The sequence below is a fragment of the Oncorhynchus mykiss genome, chromosome 19 (assembly GCF_013265735.2).
Source record: "Oncorhynchus mykiss isolate Arlee chromosome 19, USDA_OmykA_1.1, whole genome shotgun sequence".
Lineage (NCBI taxonomy): Eukaryota > Metazoa > Chordata > Actinopteri > Salmoniformes > Salmonidae > Oncorhynchus > Oncorhynchus mykiss.
In genome coordinates, this window is record NC_048583.1 from 25,522,503 (window position 1) to 25,550,028 (window position 27,526).

General features: G+C 42.3%; 1 protein-coding gene across 16 annotated transcripts in view; it reads left to right on the forward strand.

Annotated features, from left to right (window-relative positions):
* nrxn3a (neurexin 3a) overlaps positions 1–27,526 on the forward strand; it is a 427,764-nt gene that overhangs the window by 304,694 nt on the left and 95,544 nt on the right. For all 16 annotated transcript variants that reach the window (XR_005037682.1, XR_005037684.1, XR_005037683.1 and 13 more), the window contains one exon: positions 9,674–9,855. Coding sequence is in view for 13 of the 16 variants with exons in the window: in XM_036954492.1 (XP_036810387.1) it covers positions 9,674–9,855 (182 nt within the window). In the remaining 3 variants the exon portion in view is untranslated. The remainder of the gene's footprint in view (positions 1–9,673; positions 9,856–27,526) is intronic.

Here is a 27,526-nt window from a genome sequence, read left to right on the forward strand (position 1 = left end):
TGTTTCAGGAGCATTCAGCCTTTTGCTTCGCGATAGGTGATATTCCGCCCAAACTCTCTATGTCATGAGCTCTCTAACGCTGTTCTTGCAGCTGCCCAGTGCCTCATTTGGTAAACCAAGTTAAATCTGTTCGGGAACATCGATAGTAATATGTTTGCACAACTAAACATATTTCATTAAACTGTTGACAGCCCCTCTCACGAGGAAGAGGAGATGGAAACGCATGTTGGTGAGATATTGTGTGGCTAAAGGTACTGTGTCAGCCTATTAAAAAAAAATATATTTAAAAAAATGCCCTATTACTAGCTATTCAAAATCAAATACAAACGTTCATTGTAGGTCAACTCTGTAAACCGCCATGCAGGGTAAATGAACCAACAGCATCGTCTACCGTAGTCCCCAGACTCATGTATAAAAAGTTTGGAGCGTAGCGTAATGTTACCAGACCATCCAGTATGCATCATAATACAGTCCACACTCAAAGTCCAATACTATAATTGGTTTCATTTTTAGAATATAGTCTAGACCATTTATGTACCAAAGACACCTTAAATCTATGGTTTTTGGGGTGTTTTTTCTGCCTGCGTAATAGGGAGTAAACTGTGTATTGTATAACGGCGCAAAGATTGTGTAAGCATACGCTGTAATATGTGTCTGGTTGTTTTGAATTCATCCAACATCATCCACAACGACCCTGTTTTCCACTCAGCTTCAACCTGTTGTTGAACTTCTTTCTTCAAATTGATCTATTACAGTGAGGTGAGTTTTTAAAGCATGAGACTGTTTTGATTATGTGTTTGATGTGATTTTAATTGTATTTGCATTGATGTCAGAGTGGTTAGAGGGACAATGGAGCCCGGAGTACCAGGCCAAGAGCGACCAGAGTGCATAAAAGGAGATTACAGTGACAGGAATTTGACTGAGGTCATGATGGTGTGGCGGTAATATGGTCACTGCAACAGCCTGCCCTAATATATACTCAATTGTTTTTTTTTCTGATTGCATAAGATTTTGTATATTTTTTATGGCATTTTACCATTACTTAACTAAGCAAGTCGGTTAAGAACAAATCCTTATTTTCAATGACAGCCTAGGAACAGTGGGTTAACTGCCTTGTTCAGGGGCAGATTTTTACCTTGTCAGCTCAGGGATTCGATCTTGCAACCTTTCGGTTACAAGTCCAACTCTCTAACCACTAGGCTACCTGCCGCCATGGCATTTTCATAATGTGGCATGTAAGCTATCACTCTTTTCAATGGTCCCTATTTTGAAAAGGAATACAATTTTGTAAGTCCCCAAAGAACCAAACAAACTGCAAACAATTGGATGAAGGAGATGCTGAAATGGCACATTGTACTGCAGCCCGGCTATCTCGCCAACCTCCCTCAGGTCTCCCCGGTCCTCACAGCCATTTCCTACAGATGGCCCGGCAAGCTGTTGGACTCCACAATGTGTAAACAATAGAAACGGTCCCAAGCTGACTACGCCATCTGAGAAATGATCACAACTAAGGGTTGTGTATCAATGACTCCTTTTGTCTGGTACTCAACCTGGTCTTGCTTTGACAAGGCTATCTGGCATTCTGTGGGTCGGCAAGACACGGCTCCCACACTTAATTTACGTCAAATACTAAAACTGACTTTGATTTGATAAATGTGATGAATGATATACATACTGAAAGACGGGTCCCTTGGAAAGTTCTCTGGGACACTAGATGAGTGTCTCTCCCCTCATTCTTACCCCCTCCTCAATTTGTGCGTAAGTCATCATTAATTCTGTCAGTCTCTGTACTTTGGTAGCTGTGGTCCGTCAGCCCCCCCCACCCGGGGGTGGGGAAGCACACCTCAGAGAACTGTGGGCAAAGTTTCTTTGAAAATGATGTTCTTTTGAGGTCTAAAGGTGGCGTCTACAAAACAGGCTCTATCAAAATCCCATCTCTCCTCTCTTCTGCCTCCCCAGTTTATCCCATTTTCACCAGCTGCGATGCTACACCACACGGTGACACTTTTGATATTGCTTGGCTGTACCCTCCCCTCCAATCTACCTCTTTCTCCCCTCCACCTCCTCTCCCCTCCCTTTCCTCCCTCGCTCTCTGAGCGGTATCTTCATTCCCCGTCGCTCTGAGCCGTAACGTTACTCCCCTGTAGTCACAGTATGACAGCAGAAAAGGGGGGAAGGAGGAGAGGAATAACTCCCGGGAAGAGACATGCTGTGCACAACAAGCAGTACATAACTGCCATATGTAATCATCAGTGCCTGAGAGATGGTTTCTCTGCTGTTTATTCATGGTGATATCAACCCACCTACAGGACTGGTAATGAGAGTTAGGGTCATTCATCCCAATTCATCCAAAGTAACCTCATGTGAACTCGGGAATGGCATTACAGTTCAATAGGAATACTCCATGTTAAATTCCACTGACTGGAATTGAAATGGAATTGACCCCAACTCTGCTATGGAGACATTTCCAAGCTGAGTTCCAAGGAAATGAAATAGAATTGACCACAGCTCTGACCTACATACCAGTGATCAACAGTGGGTAATGGTACAGGAAGCTTACGTTTTATTTGGCATCACTCTATGGTTCGTCGCTCAGTTTCCCTTTGATTTTAGCTGGGTTTATATCTAACTAATTGGCCTAATTTCCATGCATCAGTCTTAATGTAATCGTGTTAACTGCTGATAAATGGCAAAATGGTTGGCTTTGTGAAGGTGGGGGAGATGGATGTTTGTCGCACTCTCGTCAGGCTCTCTCTCTCTCTCTCTCTCCATCTCTCCCCCTCTCTCTCTCCACTAAACTCCCACTCCAATCAGTCTCTTATCTAAGAAGATCTGGAATCCAATTGCTCAGCTGATAGATGTCAAAGCCCTCGACTCTCTCACAATACTTCTGCTCCTCTCTCAAGATCATCCCATGGGGGGGCTTGAACTGCTTAAAGCTTTCCATTTTAGAAACTGTATGAGATCTGGGATTGTGTGTGTGCATGTGTGTCCAAGTGTGCAGATTGCTATGTCTTGGAAAGTCTGTCTTTCGGAGTGTGAGTGTGTGTGTGTGTGTGTGTGTGTGTGTGTTTTTGTTTTTGTGTATCCATGGAGGCAAGTGAACATATGTATGTATACAAGTGATGACTTGTCTGTGTGCATATCTGTGTGTGTACATGGCTGTGTGTGTGTGTGTGTGTGTGTGTGTGTGTGTGTGTGTGTGTGTGTGTGTGTGTGTGTGTGTGTGTGTGTGTGTGTGTGTGTGTGTGTGTGTGTGTGTGTGTGTGTGTGTGTACCGTTTTCATATTGTATACGAGATGAGCGGCGTGTAGAATGGTAAAGAATCTGATATGATCATCAATAGATGAAAGCAAACCACCACACACTCTCATCTTACATGCATGAGGTCGAGTGTGCTAGGACACGCAGGCTTTGTGTGCATGAGTTATTGACACCTTAATTCGTAAAAATATGGAACATAATTTCAATCACTATGACGAGATGAAGATCCTTTTATTGGTCAATTGCACAGAAGGTCCGACTGAAATTCAACTTCCTCTTAACCCAACCCCTCCGAAAGACACACATATACACATACAGTACCAGTCAAATGTTTGGACACACCTACCCATTCTAAGGTTTTTCTTAATGTTTACTATTTTATACATTGTAGGATAATAGTGAAGACATCAAATCTATGAAATAACACATGGAATCATTTAGTAACCAAAAAAGTGTTAAACAAATCAAAATATATTTTATATTTGAGATTCTTCCAAGTAGCCAACCTTTGCCTTGATGACAGCTTTGCACACTCTTGGCATTCTCTCAACCAGCATCATGAGGTTGTCACCTGGAATGCATTTCAATTAACAGGTGTGCCTTTGTAAAAGATAATTTGTGGAATTTCTTTCCTTCTTCATACATTTGAGCCAAACAGTTGTGTTGTGACAAGTTAGGGTTGGTATACCGAAGATAGCCCTATTTGGTAAAATACCAAGTCCATATTTGGGCATTAACAGCTCAAATAAGCAAAGAGAAATGACAGTCCATCATTAATTGAAGGCATGAAGGTCAGTCAATCCGGAATATTTCTTCAAGTGTAGTCTCAAAAACCATCAAGCGCTATTGATGACACTGGCTCTCATGAGGACACGGGAAAGGACAGGAAAGGAAAGGAAGACCCAGAGTTTCTGCTACAGAGGATAAGTTCATTAGAGTTACCAGCCTCAGATTGCAACCCAAATAAATGCTCCACAGAGTAACAGACACATCTCAACATCAACTGTTCAGTGGAGACTGCCTGAATCAGGCCTTTATTGTCAATTTGTTGCAAAGAAACCACTACCAAAGGACACAAATAAGAAGATGAGAGTTGCTTGTGTCAAGAAACACGAGCAATGGACATTTGACCGGTGGAAATCTGTCCTTTGCTCAGATGAGTCCAAATTTGAGATTTTTTGTTTCTTTGTGAGACACAGAATAGGTGAACGGATGATCTCCGCATGTGTGGTTCCCACCATGAAACATGAAGGAGGAGGTGTGATGGTGCTTTGCTGTTGACACTGTCTGTGATTTATTTAGAATTCAAGGCACACTTAACCAGCATTGCTACCACAGCATTCTCCAGTGATACGCCATCCCATCTTGTTTGCTCTTAGTGGGAATATCATTTGTTTTTCAACAGGACAATGACCCAACACACCTCTGGGCTGTTTGACCAAGAAGGAGGGCTATTTGACCAAGAAGGAGAGTGATGGGCGCCCGGAGTTGTTGTTGTGGGGGTAAAGTTCCTTGCTCAAGGGCACAACGACAGGCAATGGCATCTAGGCATCTTTGATATTAGCAACCCTTTGGTTGCCAGCTCACTTTCCACAAGATATTTCCAGTCGCATCCGGGATTTGAACTGGCAACCCTTCGGGTTGGATAAAGGCAATGCTGAGACGTAAGTAAACACTTACGGCCTTCAACAGAGAAGAAAACTATGGTGGTTTTATTGGAAGCGAATGCCAGGATTTGATCAAATGTGGTATGGGGTGATGGTGGTAAAGCTTTTGCTCTGGGTCAGAACATATCATATGTGCTCCCTCTCCGGGCCGCCAGGTCACCAGGCTGCTCGTTATGGCGCACACCTGTCACCATCATTACGCGCACCTGCACGTCTTCAGACTCACCTGGTCTCCATCACCTCCCTGATTACCTTCACTTTATATGTCACTCCCGTTGGTTCCTTCCCCAGGCGTTATTGTTTCTGTTTCATGTCTGTGTGATGTTAGTGTTTCTTGTTTTGTATTATGTTGTGTTTATTTATTAAAATATGCACTCCATGAACTTGCTTCCCGACTCTCAGTGCACATCGTTACAGAATAATGCCTCACCTAAGGGAAGCATCAGGGAGTTTTTATTTATTTATTATTTTCAGTGGGAATGACTTTGGGTCCGGGAGCCGCTACAGGCTCTCAAGCCTCAGACAGATCACCAGGCTCCCCTGCCTCCACTGGCTCGTCAGGCTCTCATGCCTCAGCTGGATCGCCAGGCTCCCCTGCCTCAGCCGCTCGTCGGGCTTTCATGCCTTTGCCGGATCGCCAGGCTCCCCTGCTTCCACCGGCTCGTCAGGTTCCCGTGCTCCAGACGGCGACAAATTCCCGCGCATCAGCAGGGGTAACCGCTCCGCTCCTGATCCCTGGGATCAGCAGGGGTAACCGCTCCGCTCCTGATCCCTGAGATCAGCAGGGGTAACCGCTCCGCTCCTGATCCCGCGCCTCAGCAGAGGTGACAGGTCCACTCCTGATCCCCGGGATCGTCATTTTGGTCGGCGTCCTGTTGCAGATTCCGCGCGTCGTGTGCTCCCTTTCCGGCCTCTAGGTCACCAGGCTGCTCACCATCATTACGCGCACCTGCGTGTCATCAGACTCACCTGGACTCCATCACCTCACTGATTACCTTCACCATATATGTCACTCCCGTTGGTTCCTTCCTCAGGCGTTATTGTTTCCGTTTCATGTCTGTGTGCATTTAGTGTTTCTTGTTTTGTATTATGTTGTGTTTATGTATTAAAACACACACTCCCTGAACTTGCTTCCCGACTCTCAGCGAACATCGTCACAGAACATTACATTTAAACCATAAGTGGTGCATTTCTTTTTCGAACAATTCTTAGAAAGCCATTATCCAGTCTTGGCATCAGTTCATGAAAATTCAAACCAAACCATCAGTCTTGTCTTCTTTTCTCGAAGAGCTGTCTCCCAACTGAATCGCCTGTCAGGTTTCTCTGACTATACCCATTAGTAGTTTTAAAGCCATATTATTCAATTATAGGTGCACACGTCGTCGTGTTGAAAAGAGAACCTCTTTTGTGGAGCTGTTAGCGGTTCAGGCCATCTTCTCTTTTTTTTTAAACGTTCTGCCACATTCTTAATTTACGCGCATACCTGGAAAGCATTATGAAGAAAATGCATCATGCTCATCAATATGCACAAAGGAAGGCACTTTTCTGGTCTTTAATTGTTTTAAAAGCGTCTGCGTCATTGTGTGTCTAGGTCGGTATGGTATGGTATGTGTCTGAATGGTAAAACAACTTGCTGTCATTTGGGAAAAGTGTATTTAAACTAATTGAAAAAGTTTGTTGAAACTTGAAATTAACTCACGATGTTGCCTCTTATATTTTTTTGGTCTTCGTGAAGTGGATCTTCTAAAGACGTCTTGCCATCGTATGACACATCTTAAGATGTCTAAGTAATCCCCCTCTCTGATTCTGATAAGAACGCCAAGAGTCACAGTCACTCTAAGCTCAATTATTGATAATGCACTTTATCCCCGCTTGCGTAACTCTGAGGAGTTATCTAACTCTCTTTTCTAAGCATGACGAAGGGTTTTGAGAACCTTATTCATTCAGTCAGTGAAATACTGTATAATGATCATTCCAATAGAAGATCTCCCGCCTCATTCTTGGACAGTTTATTAGAGTACCGTCACACATCAGTTTATTTTGGCGTTCGAGTAGTAAACCGTAAATACCCATTCTTCTTTTTCAGCTATCTTTCATGCAGAATATTTCACTAGAAACAGTGACTGGACTTCCTTTTAATGAGAACAAGATAAGTATATCAGCCATGGAGCAGCCAGTCATAGGGTACAGCCAGAGAGGAAGAGGGGAAACGAGAGGATTTACTCCGCCCAAAATCTGTCCTCGTGAGAGAAGCCCGTTTTTGTGTGGTGGTCTATATGAGAGTGCCGAATTACGGGAGGCTTATTTGATCTAATAGAAGTTTCATAATGTTTATGCTGACATAAGTATATACAGACATAAGTGGTTGCGTGTGGCATTCTGGCAACTTAGAGAAAACAACTCAGTTGTGCCTGTTGTTCGCGCACGTGTCTGCCTTCTCATTGCCTAGAATGGTCCCACCTGATCTCGCCTGCCTAAAATCATTGAGGACATGTATTTCCATTGTTAGAGCGGTCACTCGGCTATCTTTTCAATATAATAGATAATCTTTGGCACAGCGTCTCACCCCAATGCTGGCAAGACCATCACCGCCAGGGCCTGGGCTCAGGCCAATCCCATCATGCATTTCTGCTGGGCAGCAGGATGGGAAATGGCCCTGCTGTGTTGTCTTAATCGGATGGAGCCCACAGACTTTTTATTATTTTATAATCTGGTTTATGAAGTTCCTTCGCTGCCACCTGATGCTGGTTTATCTATCCATCTACCAATCTGTCTAAAAGGATGTAACTCCCTTTGACCACTTTCTATTAAAACCGTACTTTATACTAAGCTAAGTGTACCAAACATTAGGAACACCTTCCTTATATTGAGTGGCACCTCCTTTTGCCCTCAGAACAGCCTCAATTTGTCAGGGCACAGACTCTACAAGGTACAATGTTGGTGCCAATGCTTCCTACAGTTGTGTCAAGTTAGCTGGATGTCCTTCGGTGGTGGACCATTCTTGATACACACAGGAAACTGTTTTAGTGTGAAAACCCAGCAGCATTGCAGTTCTTGTTGAGTCAAATTGTTGCGCTTGAGGTGAAGCAATTTTTTTATCAAACGGCTCCATGCCATCAACAGAAGATCTGTGGTTTTGACATGTACACTGCAAAGTCTCAAAGTTCAACATCATGCCTCCATCAAACGGTCTCTCTTTTGTCTTTTGCAGCTGTAAAGTATATATTGCTTAACCTCTGAAGCACCCCTCAACAAGGCTGCAAGGGCACTTCTGAAACTAAATGGTTCTTCATTGATTAATTGAGTAATGATTGCATATATTATTCAGTATCACAGGGCAACCAAATCCCCCAATGGAAAGAGAAGAACTGAGGCATGCCTGGTGCTTCTTATTTAACCATCAGAAGTCAAATAAGACCATCGATGGTGTATTGTAGGAGCTTTCTTGATTATGATGGACTGTGAGAAGAGATGAGTGATATATTTGCAACGCCTACTGCGTTCTGATGCATTGATACTTTGTAAATAGTATATGTACCCTGTGTAGTTTGTACTCTACAGTAGGCCTGTCTGAAGTGCAAATGCTGGGAGTTAAATGCAAATGTTATGTAAATGTTTATGTGATGTGGCCATGCTCCCACTGAGGGCCAGCTGTTCTACTTGACACACAACTAGAGAGGGAGAGGTAGAGCCAGCTGGTCCTTATAGCCTTAGAATACACACATGCATGCCATCAAACATGCACAAGACGCACGCACACACAAGCATGCCACACACACATACACTCACACACGCACACTCACATACAAGCACACACACACACACGCACACACACAAAAGTCATGCCTATGAACTGTCTCTCGCCCCAATAACTACTTGAACTTCTCTACAACTACAGAAACAGAGTACATCTCTGTGTGTTTGGGTTCGCTCAATTCACATTACATTTGGAATATTGCTCGATTTCCACTCTAAAGACATTCTCCTGGGGTCTTTCTTCTTTCATGTATAATACATGTGAACTGGAGAATTCATTCCTCAGAACCTCTATTGCTAATCCCTGTTGGAAGGAATTATATTTAACTTGTATAGGTCACAGTATTTCCCATGGGGTCTGGGATAGAGAAAATCAGCTTGTGAATTACGACTTATCTGACCCAGGTGAGAACATTAGTCATTCCGAAACCTCTCGTGAGACTTGGGTTCAGGAACCAGGTGAGGTAGAACTAGACAACTTACATCCCCCTCCCAAAATTGATGTTTTCAAAGTCTTTGGCCTACTTGGTCCCCAACACTTTAATGGAATGCCAGTGGTTACAGAGTTTTTCTCTGTCGTCATGATAGGGAAATGGTTGCTGGTTGGGGAGTGATGGTTGCTGTCGTTAATAAAAATGAACATTGTTTTGCTCCCGTGCTTCGCCGTGTAGTAATTTGGCTGTGTACATCACACATCACAGCTCACTGGTATCATAATTTCTGGAGTGTGTGTGGTTTGTGTATTCATAATTTTTTTTAGCAATGAACATCTCTTCACCAAACATTTTGGTGAAATTATTTTCTTTACAAAAAAGGACAAAGGACAAACACCAATAATCAACCCCATATTCCAATAAAAATTGTTTGGTGGGATCATGGGCTCACATGATCCTACTCTCACTTCGCTTTGAAAAACTATTCCTCCTGTCAAAGCCTTTTAGTTCATCCTCTGCCTCTCTCTCTCTTTCTCTCCTATTTCTCCTCAGCTGGGATGACTTATATCTTTGGGAAAGGAGGAGGCCTCATTACGTTCAACTGGCCAGCCAACGAGAGGCCAAGCACGCGCACAGACAGACTGACCATAGGGTTCAGTACTTCCCTAAAGGATGGCATCTTGGTCCGGATAGACAGTGCTCCAGGTCTGGGAGACTATCTCATGCTCCACATCGTAAGTTACACTATACTCTTGCTCTGTATCTTTTATTTCTATATCCGTTTCTCTGTTGTTCTTTCACTCGTTCTCTCTCTCTCTTTTTCTCTGTCTTTCTCCTGCTTCGTTTTCTCTCTCTCTTTCTCTGTCATCATCTCACTCTGTATCCCTACCACTGTATACGAGTTGCATTGGGTTATATCCGATGAGGAGCTGACGTGTAAAAGGACAGTGGCTAGGAGATTAATTCACATTTTGTGGTTTTCTGTTCTAGATTATTGTGTTTTGATGTTGTTATATGAGTAACACAGTGACGTCAGGTGTGGGTGTGTGTGTGTGTGTGTGTATGGCGAGTGGTCTGCACGCCGGTGGCTCTCCTCCTGTTAGTGCTGATCTCATCTCATCATGCTCGATTTCCTTCATTCTCCCCGGAAGGATCTTCTAGTCTTGGCAGTGGCTTTACGCACACACACATATGCACAGTTTGCACACACGCATAAATAAGTACTCAGCTAAATGTTTTGCTATTTTATTTTATACTAATACAATTTCTCAGAGAAATAGATTTTGTTTAACAATAACTATATATATTTCTTTCATAAAGGTAGAGGTAAAAATGATTGACACCCCTAAAGGTTATTGTAAATAAAGTTATCCAAAGTTTAGTATTTGGTCACATATTCCCATGACTGTTTTGTTTGCGTTTCAGATTATTTTGTGCCCAATAGAAATTAATGGTAAACAATGTATTGTGTCATTCTGGAATTTTATTGTACATAAGAATATAATATGTTTCTTACCACTTCTACATGAATGTAGATTCTACCATGATTACGGATAATCCTGAATGAATTGTGAATAATGATGAGTGCGAAAGTTACAGAGGGTCAAAGGTCATACCCCAAGACATGCATGAGGTTAGCGAATCTGGGGGTAAGATATTTGACCCTCTGTAACGTTCTCACTCATTATTATTCACAATTCATTCAGGATTATCTGTAATCATGGTAGAAACATATTATATTCTCATTTATAATAAAAAATTACTCCAAACTGACACAATACATTGTTCACCATTTATTTCTATTGGACACAAAATGATCTGAAACACAACCGAAACAAACTACAAATTCATCCAACAAGTGTGTAGAGTCACAAGCTTGATGTAATCATTGCGTACTAGGAACTTTTGACTACTTTATTTATAAACTAGTTAAATAAAGGTAAAAAATAAATAAATAAGACTCTTAATGGGTGTCAATAATTTTGCAGTAATTGTGTAGGGAATCATAGTACCATCCAAACCGCTGTGAAATATATTTTCCATTACCAAAAATATTGTATTTTCAGCTGTTTGAAGCTGGTGTACAAAACTGAAAGTAAAAGAAGCAAAAATGAAACGTAAGAATGGGAAGCATAGAAATAGCACAGATAGAAAAAGAACAGACAGGTCGATAACTCACATTTTTCTGTGAATTTGGTTGGGTCGCACATCAAGTTACATATTGTAGCTTTAAACAAAATACCCATTATTTGCTTACAATATAGCTATTTGAATATTTGAATGATTTATTTTATACAGTCATTATTGCTAATCTTTATCAAGGTTGTCAATAATTTTGGAACCCACTGTGTAATTATGCTAGATTTACATACACACTCACACACACATATGCTGCACACCCACACACATGCATACCAAATTACACATCTACACACACAAATGCATACCAAATTACACATCTACACACACACATGCATACCAAATTACACATCTACACACACACACACATGCATACCAAATTACACATCTACACACACACATGCAGACCAAATTACACATCTACACACACACATGCATTCCAAATTACACATCTACACACACACGCATACCAAATAACACATCTACACACACATGCATACCAAATTACACATCTCCACACATACATGCATACCAAATAACACATCTACACACACACATTCATACCAAATTACACATCTACACACACACATGCATACCAAATTACACATCTACACACACACATGCATACCAAATTACACATCTACACACACACATGCATACCAAATAACACATCTACACACACGCATGCATACCAAATTACACATCTACGCACACACACATGCATACCAAATTACACATCTACACACACACATGCATACCAAATTACACATCTACACACACACATGCATACCAAATAACACATCTAAACACACACATGCATAGCAAATCACACATCTACACACACATGCATACCAAATTACACATCTACACACACACATGCATACCAAATTACACATCTACACACACACATGCATACCAAATTACACATCTACACACACACACATGCATACCAAATAACACATCTACACACACGCATGCATACCAAATTACACATCTACACACACACACACATGCATACCAAATTACACATCTACACACACACATGCATACCAAATTACACATCTACACACACATGCATACCAAATTACACATCTACACACACACATGCATACCAAATAACACATCTAAACACACACATGCATACCAAATTACACATCTACACACACATGCATACCAAATTACAAATCTACACACACACATGCATACCAAATTACACATCTACACACACACACACACATGCATACCAAATTACACATCTACACACACACACACATGCATACCAAATTACACATCTACACACACACATGCATACCAAATTACACATCTACACACACACATGCATACCAAATTACACATCTACACACACACATGCATACCAAATAACACATCTAAACACACACATGCATACCAAATTACACATCTACACACACATGCATACCAAATTACACATCTACACACACACATGCATACCAAATTACACATCTACACACACACATGCATACCAAATTACACATCTACACACACACATGCATACCAAATTACACATCTACACACACACATGCATACCAAATAACACATCTAAACACACACATGCATACCAAATTACACATCTACACACACATGCATACCAAATTACACATCTACACACACACATGCATACCAAATTACATATCTACACACACACATGCATACCAAATTACACATCTACACACACACATGCATACCAAATAACACATCTACACACACACATGCGCATGCTACACACCACCACACACGCTTCCCTAATTGAACATCTACACAGGCACACACAAACTTATACTCACACAGTCTTTGTATTTTGTCTTTCCCTTTAAATAATTAAGCTGTGCATTTCGATAGGGTCGTCACTGAGAGATTTTTAAAATTGTTATTATTTATAGATTTGGCTCTTAGATATGCTCATAAAGGATCAGAGTCTATAGCGCTGCCAGTGGTGGAAAAAGTACTCAATTGTCATACTTAAAAGTAAAGATACCTTAATAGAAAATGACTCAAGTAAAAGTGAAAGTCACCCAGTAAAATATTACCAAAGACTAAAAGTATTTGGTTTTAAGTATACTTAAGTATCAAAAGTAAATGTAGTTGCTAAAATGTACTTAAGTATCAAAAGTAAAAGTATAAATCAATTCAAATTCTTTATATTAAGCAAACCAGACGGCACAATTGTAAAAAAATGTTTTATTGACGGATAGCCAGGGGCACACTCCAACACTCAGACATAATTGACAAATGAAGCATTTGATGTTTAGTGAGTCCACCAGATCAGAGACAATAGGGATGGCCAGGGATGTTATCTTGATAAGTGTGTGAACTGGACCATTTTCCTGTCAAAATGTAATGAGTAATATGGGTGTCAGGCTAAATGTATGGAGTAAAAAGTACATTATTTTCTTTAGGAATGTAGTGAAGTAAAAGTAAACGTTGGCAAAAATACAAATAGTGAAGTACAGATACCCCAAAAACGACGTATGTTCTACTTTAAAGCATTTTTACGTAAGTACTTTACACCACTGAGCGCTGCCTTTCTCCCTTTTTGTGGAGTCCTGGTATGTATAATGTATAGTTGGTTTGCCTGGCAGAATGAAAGCAGTTCCATTGGTCTAATGCATTGTGATTTTTCACACTCTGTCCAGTGCTTTTATCATCACTGGTGAATTAATACAATATATAAACAAAAGCATGTGGACACCCCTTAAAATAAGTGGATTAGGCTATTTCAGCCACACCCGTTACTGACAGGTGCATAAAATTGTGCACAAAGCCAAACATTGGCAGTAGAATGGCCTTACTGAAGAGCTCAGCGACATTCAACGTGGCACCGTCATAGGATGCCACCTTTCCAACAAGTCAGTTTGTCAAATTTCTGCCCCGCTAGAGCTGTCCCGTTCAACTGTAAGCGCTGCTATTGTGAAGTGGAAATGTCTAGGAGCAACAACGGCTCAGCCGCAAAGTGGTAGGCCACACAAGCTCACAGAACGGGACCACCGAGCACTTAAAAATCATCTGTCCTCGGTTACAACACTACTGAGTTCCAAACTGTCTCTGGAAGCAGCGTCAGCACAACAACTGTTGGTCAGGAGCTTCATGAAATGGGTTTCCATGGCCGAGCAGCCGCACACAAGCCTAACATCACCATGCGCAATGCCAAGTGTCTGCTGGAGTGGTCTAAAGCTTAACGCCATTGGACTCTGGAGCAGTTGAAACATGTTCCCTGGAGTGATGAATCACTCTTCATCATCTGGCAGTCCAACGGACAAATCTGGGTTTGGCGGATGCCAGGAGACCGCTACCTGCCTGAATGCATAGAGCCAACTGTAAAGTTTGGTGGATGAGAAATAATGGTCTGGGGCTGTTTTTCATGGTTCGGGCTAGGCCCCTTAGTTCCAGTGAAGGGTACAGCATACAATGACGTTCAAGACGATTCAAGACAAAGTTGGGGTCAATACAGAATTGGTTTGTCGAGACCGGTTTGGAAGAACTTGACTGGCCTGCACAGAGCCCTGACCTCAACTCCATCAAACACTTTTGGGATGAATTGGAACACCGACTGCAAGTCCGACCTCACTAATGCTCTTGTGGCTGAATGGAAGCAAGTCCCCGCAGCAATGTTCCAACATCTGGTGGAAAGCCTTTTCAGAAGAGTAGAGGCTGTTATAGCAGCAAAGGGGGACCAACTTCATATTAATGCCCAGGATTTTGGAATGAGGTGTTCCACAAGCAGGTGTCCACATACTTTTGGTCATGTAGTGTATATTCCAACTAATTGGATTTGTTCATAAATGATTGACCTTGTCCTGTATGGCTGGCTGCCTCAATGCCTCCACTCTCTGTAAGGAGATGAGGAGATGGATGGGGTAGAAAAATCCTCTATAATTTGTCTTTCTCACTCACAAAGACACATGTACCCACACACACATTCCTCTATCGTTCTCTCTTTCTTTCTTTCACCCTCTCCATCTGTCCACTGTTTTATTGTGGCTCTCGAGTCCGGTCTGTTGGGACTCCTCCGGCCTTAACGGGCGGTCAAAGCAATGGCACCACACCAGATCTCCATACACGCCCTCCCTCTCCGCTCCACCTCACCCCAAATTGGGACCTCTTTCCCGGGGAAGGGCGGACAAACACTGGACCTGCCAAATCGGCTCAAATCTGGAGCACAAACCTGCAGTTAAGGGAATTGAGACATTTGTGTGTCATTATAGGGGTTGATTCAAACTTGGCTTTGTTTTGCATGTTGAAAACTACATTAAACAAAAGCATACTAGCTTATTAACAACATTTTATTTAAGTAACAAAGACCTATCAAACTGTTTGTTCAGACAGTTAATCATTCAGATGTTGTTCAATCTACAGTATATGAAGTCTTGATTTAAAAAAACAAAAACATTATTTTTTAATCACTCCCCATTTCCCCCCCTGCAGCTCCAAATCAAAGCAATGATAGGCCTAAGTGTCGTGGTTTTGGCCTTTAAACAAAGTGAAATGATTCCACACCATGATATTGGTCATGTGTTTTATTCTGGGACATATGCAACAGACTGGGGTCTCGTCCTCTACACAGCCCTGACATGCTGACTTTGGCTAGAAAAGACCGGAGAGTGAGGTGGAGAGAGAGAGGAGGAGAGCGAGAGAGAGTGGAGGTGAGGTAAAACAACAGATTGTCCCTGCTGTCCCCCAGGGCTCTGGAGCGTTAGCAGGTTCACCGCCGTCGGTTCCTCTTGGGCTGACTCAAGACGTGGCATTTTCACCCGATAAACGTCCATCCTCTGACCTTTGTGGAGAGCAGGGATGGAGGTCCACCTCGTTGTGGACACGCGGGCCCCTGAGGCTGGGCAAATGTCACAACCACTGTCCTTCAAACATGTCACATCCACTGTTGCAGATGTCGACTGCCCAAATGGCAACCTGGATAGAGGAATTAGAGGAATCAGACAGAAACAAGAGACAAAGAGTGTTTACTCACTGCACTCGTTAATCTTCATTGTGCTGGCTGGCTCATAGTGCAACAATACTGTATATCTGCAAAAGTGCTCCACCTCTGGCTATCTTTGATCATCTTCTCTTCGTGCTGTGGTGTCAACAGTAAGATGAACGGACTGCTCTCAGTCTGGGGGAAGTGGCCTGACATAGAACGTTTTGGCTTTTGAGTCCTAAAGCATCAGAATATGACTCAGTAGAGAATTCCTCCATTTAAGTTACAACAACATGCATATGGTCAGAGAACCTGTTTGATCGAAATCCAGATGTGCAATTTGGTTGAACAAGTAAAATTTGCGGCTTGAATTGATTCATCCAATGGCAGTTTATCATCTGGGAGTCACAGCTCATTACGGTAGCAGGCTGGTGCTTCCTAAACTTAGCAGGCCAAAGCCAAGGGGAACCCATGTGCTTAGGTCAAAGGAATGCTGTGTAATGTGGTGCCATATTTCTTCCGGCAGAATGAAAAGTCTCTCTGTAGATTAAAGTCTTCATCGATCTGAGGATCAGGCGTCACCAGACTGCTCCACTAGCCAAATGGGCCATCTGCCTAGATAAACCAGTGCCAAGGAGTCTTTCCTCTCTCGCTCTCTCTCTCGCTCTCGCTCTCTTTCTTTTTCTCTCTCTTGCTTTCTTCCTATCTCACTTGGGCTAGCTCCCTTCTTGGTATATTTTTATTTCACCAGTTCAGCAATTAATCTCTTCTTGTTCTTTACCTCTTTTTCCCTTTCGTTCTTCTAAACTCAAAAACTAATTGGAGAAAGTTTGATGATGAAAAAAGTTATTTGTAAAGGAATTTTGTATTCACTTTCTTCCTCTCCCCTCTCTTCTGTAATCTGCTAACGGAGGAGTCCCTGTACCGAGATGCATGTTTGTTGGTGGGGAAACGCTCTCTAGTCATTAACGACAAGTCTTCACTTCCTCCATACCGCTGCACAGCATGCTGGGTAGCGTATAATTAGAGCCAAACTAAATGTATCTTCAAATTGCTACTCGCACGGAGAGTTTTTCTTTTTACATGGGTGGTCGGGCAAAATGTCCAATCTGGCTTTAAGTGGAGCTCTTATGACAATTATTTAAAGCATTTTTTTCCTGCTGCATTTATGTAGTCTGTATATTCTTCCTTATTTTTTTGTTTTTGAAAAAGCCAAATGCATGGCCTTAGTTTATGCATGTATATTCTTCCTTATTTTTTTTTTTTGAAAAAGCCAAATGCATGGCCTTAGTTTATGGCATCGCTTCTATTGTATAGCGAACCTCAAATGGACTATACTCACTGCAGTTAACCGTGGTTAAATTAGGTTAGGCTAGACGTTTAAATAGTTATGGCCAAATAAAGGGAGTCCAATCTCTTTGAGATTTTACCTGGTCGTTCTCCACGTATCGACAGCGGACGCACACGAGAAAAAAAGGACAAATAGCCCAGACACTAACATCTGTCGCCACCCCCACGTGTTCCAATAAAATCCTATAAGGCAGAGAGATCAGAGTGTACAGGAAATCTATAGTGTTGATAGGTTCTAATCAGCAGGGAGCATAACTACACTTCGCCCGTTGATTTTCAATCAGGAGAAAAACCTCCTCTGCAGACGCATCAATATGCCACGGGCCCTCTCCCACTTTCCCACTGCTATCAGCTGGCAGTAGCATTAGGGGAGAGAGGTAGCACATTACCTGTGCTTGTTTCGACTGGGGACGAGAGCTGCCATTATAGGTGTAATAGAACTGTTCGTTTCCCTCTGTGTTGGGATTGTGAAAGCTTGACGGCACACACTCCAAAGGAAAAATCGGACTTAGTTTTTAAACCACCTAGCTGACATTGACTGTTGTTTTCATCGAACTGGTGGTGAATTTAAGAACTTAATGTGATCATCTTGTGTGTTCCTTTCAGAAACAGATTAGCTACAAGTGAGACACTTGCCAAACGGTCTTGTAAAACAGCTAGCTCCTTAGGTAGAGTAGATATAAAGGTATGCAGATATTACTGAAGTATGTGGGTCCCCATTGGCTCAGTTGGTAGAGGATGGTGCTTGCAATGCCAGGGTTGTGGGTTTGATTCCCACGGTGGACCAATATGAGAATATATGCACTCACTACTGTAAATTGCTCTGGATAGGAGTGTCTCCTAAATAACTAACATTTGAATGTCAAAAATGTCATTTTCCCTAGGTATTTATTGATAGAAAGATGTTTTAATGAGTAAACCCACTTATTGTGTTGTTTTTACTGAGCTGATTCCCTCCCCTGATGGAAGTAATCAAAGGCACATCTGCATCAACAAAGCAGGACAACAAGACATCACATTGTCATTCATTCGAATGAATAAAGCAGGCGGATGTAAGACGTACTAATGAGGGCCATAGCAGGATAGAGTACACTGTGAAAGGGAGTTGTTATCTAGCCATCTAAATAGCAACAAGACCTACTGGAGGCAAGCGGGAAAGGAGTTCTAACAGTTTTTATTTCAAATGATTGGTTTGATTTAGCTAGAATCTAAGGAGAAAGGGAGAGGGGCGAGATTACATCCCGTCCCATCTTGTTCCTATTTAAAAAATGTATAATAATCAATATTTGTGTATAAAATTGTGTTTGGGCATAAATTATGTTGGTTTGACACCAAGGCATTTCCAATTCGACATTTTATGAAGACAGAAGTCTTTGCAGTTATTGCTACCAAGCCCATTGTTTTTTTTATGGGGAGCATGACAAGACACCCCGAGATACCAGAGATGCCTCATTAGACTCTGACTGAGGATATCAAACAGTCATAGTCTTGTCACAGCGAGGCAGGTTAAATGCTCTGGAAGTCTGTAAGGATCAGGGCAGACGCTTTTTGAGGGTTTTCCTTTCCTGTGTCCCTACCTCCTCAGAAAGACCTAACTTTCATCTCTATTATCCTGGCTTTATGAATCAATACTTCAGGGTTTAATATTACCTCTAATGCTGTTTGAAAATCTAACACTCACACACACCGACACATATTCACACACACACACACACTGTGTCTGTCGCTCTCCGTCTCTCTCTCTCTCAATTCAAGTCAAAGTGCTTTATTGGAATGGGAAACATATGTTTACATTGCCAAAGCAAGTGAAATAGATAACAAACAAAAGTGAAATAAGAAATATAAATTAACAGTAGACATTACACTCACAAAAGTTCAAAAGGAATAGAGACATTTCAAATGTCATATTATGGCTATATACAGTGTTGTAACGATGTGCAAAATAAATAAACATAAATATGGGTTTAATTTAACATGGTGTTTGTTCTTCACTGGCAACAGGTCACAAATCTTGCTGCTGTGATGGCACACTGTGGTAGTTCACCCAATAGATATGGGAGTTTATCAAAATTGCATTTTTATTTGAATTCTTTGTGGGTCTGTGTAATCTGAAGGAAATATGTGTCTCTAATATGGTCATACATTTGGCAGGAGGTTAGGAAGTTAGCCTAGAGGGGGGTGTAATGCTCCCCCTCGCCAAACCCCTGGCCCTTCTTATCAGCATGAGTAATGGAATCAGTTTAGGATGGAAGTCATAATTATATGTTCCCTCTTTGGAGAAAGGCAGGCTTAGCTGTAGCCCCTTCAGGCTTCTTTGTGTCTCAGAGCGAGCAGGCAATAGTTGTAATGCGATCCCCCTAAGGTATATTTCTGATCTGGAAGTTGCATTAAATTGGATGGTGGTCGGTTTTGATAGCCAATGAATTTGAGCTGCGTGTTTTTCAGAAGCGGCCGAACCCAAGCTGAGATGAAGCAGGAAGATGGGAAAAAAATGCACTTGGCCACAAAGGTCAGGTCCAACGCTGCCTATCGATCCGCCCGGTCCGTTTCGGGTTTGCGAAAACTCGGAAAATAGACCGGCTCAGAAAACTGGAGAGGACGGTGGGGGATGCGTCCGGATGGACCTACCTTAATGCCGGTTTCAATTTCATTGGCTAATCAGTTCCCATTCCCCGTCCTCGACAGCCTGTCGTTTGAGTGACACCGATGGATTCTCGATAGAAAGTGGAAAACTGTCACTCTGTTTTGGCTTGTTCTAATGTGGTCAGAGGTATAGCGTTGCGACAGGCCGGGTTTGCCAATACTTAGGAAGTGCTGAGACTGATGTGAGAGCGGTACGACCAAGTCTCTAAATGTGTACAGTAACTTCAGGGATAATCATTGTAAGCCTAGGGGAGAGTGGAGCTGGGTCTCACATTGTGTTCGTTGTCACAGTGCTCACTACCAAATATCTGCCGAGTGCTGTGAATTGGGCTGTAATTTCTAGGTAAAGAGTGTAAAGTGTGAGAAACAGTCCTGTCTCTGCTGCTGCGTTATTATTATCGGGATAATAATAGCAGCCCTGCAGCTGAAGCTCTAGTGATGTCATTGGCCCTGAAAGGAGAGTTGTTTGAACGACTCATCATGTTTTAAACATGGCCGGCAGCTTCTGAGAGGAGATTTGCATAAACAGCTGTCTCTGAGACGACGGCCGAGGTGTCGGCGGGCTGTAGGCGTATCCCCGAAGACAGTGCTTCAAGAGGGAAGGGAGAAACTTGAGTTCTCTGACTTTCAATGGATCACTTTTATTATCCGTCTTTCTCTCTCCCTTCTACCCCCCCCCCCCCAAAAAAAATTATCTGTCCTTCACCATCAAACTTTTACCACAAAGAGAGAGAACATGCGATTCTCTCGAGCCCGAATATGTATTTTCTTTTCGCACATAGGCAGGGGGATAATGTATTAATCCGTAAGTGGCACAGAATGTTTTCTGTCCATGTTTTTTGTTATGCGTTCACCGTATGCAGGCCATCATTTCCTGTGAAAATTGCTGCCGGTCCGACTCACCTCCACCTCTCCAATTGGCTAACAGCAGGGGGCAGCAGGAGGATAGAGTTCTTCTCAGAAATCCTTCGTTGGATTTCTTTATTCACAGTCACCTCCTACATGCAGACACACCTTCAGATGGAGTTGGAGTGTCTTTGTGTGAACGCCGAGCCAGAGATGACACGCAGACAGTAATTATCACACTCAGTTTGGCAAAGTGGATACGGTGCTCTACAGGACAGTATGTTGAACAGACATGTGGCTCGGACGTTTGATTTGATTTGATTGATTAGGATCCCCATTAGCCGACGTCAATCGCGAATGCTAGTCTTACTGGGGTTTACGACATAACGAAAAATACATTACAGACATAAGACTTTACAATTTACACGCATTTGAATACATCAACATGTAGCGTGTGTGTGTGTGTGTGTGTGTGCATCTATCAGTTACACATACTTCAGTACATACACACAACCAGTAGGTCACATGTTCGAGAGGCGTTGTGCCGTGAGGTGTTATTTGCGGCTCAGTACTAGCCTCGTATAAGGAAAGATGTTCCTTAAATATAAAATATAAATTATGTATGTATGTATGTATGGCCTCTCTCAACAGTGACAAAGTAGGCCAAATATAAGATTTCAGAACAGCTAGACTTGATACTGGTAGGTGAACACAAATAATATAACTTCAGTCAAGCTTCAGTGGCTATTCAATCAAGTCACACGTCAAGTTTCAAAGCATTAGATTGTAATAATGTTAGATTGGATATGATTATGCCATCATCTATGAAATCACCTGTCCATCCCTAAGCACGACTCAGATCCATTCTGTCCTCAACAGAGATGGATATTAAAGTGAATATCTATTTCCACTCTGAAAATAAAGAGAGGAGCTTTTAGCCCGTCTTAATATAGAGAGGATCCAGGAAGGGCAGCATTTCCATTTCAGTTTTTGACTTTGTGAATTATCAAAAGAGAGCGTACTGAAACCACAGAATAGTGGCAGTTTAGTTGAAGGTTTTATAGTAATTAGAATGATATAAAAGTGTGAATGACTCCATTATATCTCGAAAGTAGGGTAGAAAACAAACTTAGTCCAACTGTGTATAGGCTGGTTGAGTCTTTACTATACTTTTATTTTGGGTTTGGAAGCAGTGTTATTGCACCCTTTTCTTGACGTAAACGGTAAGATGCAAAAGCTATCACTTTCTTCTGTAACCCAAGTTGTTAGAAACACCGTTTCTTTCTTCTTGTAAAGGCAGACTCCTTTCATCTGAACATTTCTATGGTACTAGCTCTCTAACTGGGGTAGAGAGAAACTTGAATCAGTAGTGGGAAGGATGGTCTCCCCTTTGTCCATTTCACAGTATTTATTTTATGCTACAGTGTCATTAAATAATCAGGCATATTGAAAATGAAAGTGTGTGTGTGTGCGCGTGCGTGTGTGTGTGCTAATGGCATGCAGACCTGGTCAGGATGAAGGGAGAGGCGTAAGTGCAGGTCAGCATGTGTTCTCGCCCACTCATGTTTATTTTATAAAGCCCAGCCGCTGGCGAAAGCTTGTTACCTTCTTGTTGTCGCCATGGTAATGGATGTTACCACCTTGACGTGTCGCCTTGCCTGTTTATTTCAGTCCATTTAAGTCGTGGTATATAAAGTTATGTGGCAGGCGGCGAATGGGGGTGTTTTGAGTGGTTCACAATGGGGTACTCTAAACTTTTCAAAGTATACTAACATAGGCCGGCAGTTGTTAGGTAAGTGTTGTTGTTTTATTCCTTTAATAAGTAAGAAACCCTGGTCTGCCAATGTAAGATCGGTTTGGCTATTCTATCAGGAGAGGAGAAGAGCTACACATTTCCATGCAAGTGTTCAAAACCTTTGTAAATAAGCACTTCCTTCCAAAAACACTGACAGACGTACAAAACTGAATCGTATTTTTACATTTTTCTAGGTTGGAAAACCAGGTGGTTGAGACCCGTCATTTCCCCCCTCTTCAAAATCTTACAAACAGGGGGAACTGAGGTGTGAGCCGAGTGCTTTTGAAGGTGTCCAACTCCACGATCCATAGCAAAGGGTGTCTAGCAGGGCTGTGTATCCGCAACTTTTTTTTCCTTTGGTAAAATAGTACCCCTCTCCTATTCAGTTAGTATGGGAAAAGGACAGTCAGGTAATTGGAAGTCTGTTGGTTTCCAAGCAGTCACTGGAGGTGAGGAGGAAAGCATTGTGGAGCCTGAAGATTCAGGTCACCGCAACCACACACACAATAAAGAACAGCCTGTCAAAATACACCTGCAGAGCCAGTGGGAGAAAATCGACCACTCTCAGGGGGAGGATAAGCCATCAGGTAGGTAGAGAGAGGGAGGGAGAGGAGGTATGGGGATGTATAGAAAGAGAGAGGGAGAGAGAAACAGAGAGATGGAGAGAAAGGTGAGAGAGGAGCTTTACACCTGTTCTAAAGGAGAGGCTAATCTTTTTTTGTTCTTCTACAACATTTATGAGACAACTGGTTATGAAATGTGTGTGTGTGTGTGTGTGTGTGTGTGTGTGTGTGTGTGTGTGTGTGTGTGTGTGTGTGTGTGTGTGTGCGCGCGCGCGCGTGTGTGTGCTTAACCACTGCTTACTCCTACTATTTTGTCAAGCAGTAGCCTGTCATTCCAATCATTAATTGGATGGTATTTAAACAATGACTGAGCAAGATGTAAGAGCTAGCTGTTTGTTTTGATTGAAGACCCATCACATTCCAGAACTAAAACACTGATTATATTTTATTCCCTAGCAATAAAGAGAAAAAAAAACAAGCCACAATTTTATACAGCCGCAGTCAAAGATACGCACGATCAACATAGCATTTGAACATTGAAATCCCTTGTCATTGAGTTGGCCTGAAATGCGAAGTATGAATTTCAACAACACCTGAAATAGAATTTTCATCATACTCATAATTGTACAATACATGCCCTTATGTATAGGATGTACATCTAAAGTTAATAAGATACAGGTACTATTTTTACCCGACAACCGTATTGTGTCAACTAAAGTAGAGATGTGAAGAGATTGCCTTCAAACGCCTCTCTAAACCACACCAGCTCGCTGAGGCAATGTCCCTGTCCGTCTCAGTGCTGTTTGCCTTCTCTACCTGTCATACCCTTGTCTTGATTGACAGATCACAGAAAGCCTGGTTTACTTTGAGCCTGACGGGAATCAAGGCAGGTAAATAAAAACAGATGAGGGAGAGGCTTTGAAAGACAAACAGCTAGATACCATCAGGGGGATTTTGTTCGATTCGACCATCCAATCTCTGTTATTCAGTTAATTACTTGAAATGGTGGCCACCACCAATGGTGACTAGTACCGTCCTTCCAATAGAACTCAGTCAGTCCTTCCAATAGAACTCAGCCACTCCTTTCAACAGAACTCAGCCAGTCCTTCCAACAGCACTCAGCCAGTCCTTCCAATATAACTCAGCCACTCCTTTCAATAGAACACAGTCAGTCCTTCCAATAGATCTCAGTCAGTCCTTCCAATAGAACTCAGTCAGTCCTTCCAATAGAACTCAGCCACTCCTTTCAATAGAAGTCAGTCAGTCCTTTCAATATAACTCAGCCAGTCCTTCCAACAGCACTCAGCCAGTCCTTCCAACAGAACTCAGCCAGTCCTTCCAACACAACTCAGCCAGTCCTTCCAACAGAACTCAGCCAGTCCTTCCAACAGAATTCAGCCAGTCCTTCCAATATAACTGTCAGTCCTTCCAATCGAACACAGTCAGTCCTTCCAATAGAACACAGTCAGTCCTTCCAATAGATCTCAGTCAGTCCTGCCAATAGATCTCAGTCAGTCCTTCCAATAGATCTCAGTCAGTCCTTCCAATAGAACTGTCAGTCCTTCCAATAGAACTGTCAGTCCTTCCAATGTAACTCAGTCAGTTCTTCCAATAGAACTCAGTCCTTCTAAAATAACTCAGCCTGTCCTTCCAACAGAACTCAGTCAGTCCTTCCAATATAACTCAGCCAGTCCTTCCAACAGAATTCAGCCAGTCCTTCCAATATAACTATCAGTCCTTCCAATAGATCTGTCAGTCCTTCCAATAGAACTGTCAGTCCTTCCAATAGAACTGTCAGTCCTTCCAATAGAACTCAGTCCTTCTAAAATAACTCAGCCTGTCCTTCCAATAGAACAGACAAGACAAGAAAAAGCATGGAGGTTTAGCTACTATCCACTAAAACTCCAACTCAAGCCTCTCTTCACAGTCACACAGACAAAAACTTTTGTGAAGTCTCGCTGCTGCGTTCTGTGTCAGATAGCGCTGACACTCTGACTAATGCAAAATATTTAGCCATGTAGCGTCGTTCACCTGTGAACACTGCTTGGCTTCCTGGACCCTCTAGTCTCAGAACACGATTGATACTATAGTACTGTAGACGGCAATTATGGGATGTGCTTTTACAGAGCGAGGCATGGTAATGATACGGTACATTGGGTAAACTTCGGTACCCTAAACAGTACTCCCACACAAGGGCCAGCCAATTACGGGGACCATTCTGTCTCTGGTATCATTACAGCTGCTGGAGTAAAAGCATCAACGATGAAAAAAATACCTTTTAGAGGTTTCTCCTGTGGTGTTGAAGCCTCTTTTTTGGCTATTACCTATATGTTCTCGCCTTTCCAGTGTTGAATACACATCCCCACTCACAATGTACAGCATCTTTGTCACGATTTTGGTAAAGCAAGCCAGTGGTCAAAATTTCAGATCTATCAACATGATATCAACAGTATATCAGCATTTAACAGTGTCGTATTTTGGTTGCTTGCTTGTCCATGTGTCATCATGACCCATATTAGAAATTAAACAATACACCCATGTCTTAAACTGCAAACTGGAAGCTTATATCTGTGATTGGGTACAATCCTGCAATGTCATTTGACAACATAAAAAAGGTAAAAAAAAGTATGTTTTTATGTAATGCAAGTTGTTGAATGGAGCCCTGTATCGGCTGTTAGGAAACCCCACAGTGCTGTCACTGCAAGATAGATCAATGGGAATAAGAAATTAGTCATCTTAAAAATAAAATAAAATCTCTGAAGGCACCATATGTTTTTTCACCAAAATAACTAATAGCAAGGAAGTTTAGAAGTCGTAAATCAAAATATATCTCACTATTTTCTTCTCAGCTCTGCATTTCAGTATCCAGCAGTAGCTGTCAATATTAACTCAAATTAACCCATTGCCTAAAGCTGCAGATAAACTTGATCTCTTTTTTTATTTCATTCCACAAATCAAAGTGTTGACAGGGAGACAAATTGCAGGGAAGGGAAGCGTGAGTTTGAGTGAATGCTGCTCTGTATGTGGTCCAGACACAATCATGACTCAAATGGGAGAGAAAAAATAGATTAGAAAGACAGGTTATCCACACCGCTCCTGAAAAAAAAACTGAAAACTGGGTCAGAATGATATTTTGACAGTTTTATTCCAGGAAGAATACATAAGTGCAAATAATCCAAAACTAGATTGATGTATCTCTAGGTACCATTTTTCATCCGCTCTCCAGCCACCCACAAGAGATGGAATAGCTTGACCTCGCCTTAATGGCCACATGGTACTCTTAAATCTCCACCCGGTACAGCCAGAAAAGGACTCCGAGCCTGGTTCCTCTCTAGGTTTCTTCCTATGTTCCTGCCTTCTATGGAGTTTTTCCTTGCCACTGCTTCTGCATCTGCATTGCTTGCACTTTGGGGTTTTAGGCTGGGTATCTGTAAAGCACTTTGTGACAACTGCTGATGTAAAAAGGGCTTTATAAATGCATTTGATTGAGTGATTGAATAGCTTGTAATATAGCCTTATAGCTGAATATCACTAATGATGATGGAGCACATATCCTTGTACTCAGTTCATGCATGCCTGTGTGTGACGGTGAGTGTCCTGTCCTGTCTTGTCCTGTGTGGACCATGCTTTCTGGTCAGCATTTCAGATTCATTACAAGGTAATTTCAGGTTCCCTCCGTCCAGCTCTCTTGCTCTCACCACTCTCTTCATCCCTTTTCTTCTCTATTTTCCCTCACTCTCTGGCTCTCTCTCCCTCTCTCCTTCATTTCTCTCCCTCCTTTCCTCCCCCCTGTCGATTCAAGCAAGTTCTCAGCAGATTAAAATGGACTGGCATCTGCCTGTGTTTGCAGTATACTGCCTGGCTTGGCAGGCACAGCGGCAGTGGCAGCAGCAGCAGCAGCGGCAGCAGCCAGTAAATTAAAAGGCTCGTTCTGCCTCATCAACACCTTTGATATCTTCATAAGCCACAGCCGCGGGAGCTCCTGAGTGTGTGTGCACGAGCGTGCATGTGTGTGCACTCGTGAGTGCGCGCGCCTGCTTGTGTGTCTGTGCACGTGTGTGTGTGTGTGTGTGTGTGTGTGTGTGTGTGTGTGTGTGTGTGTGTGTGTGTGTGTGTGT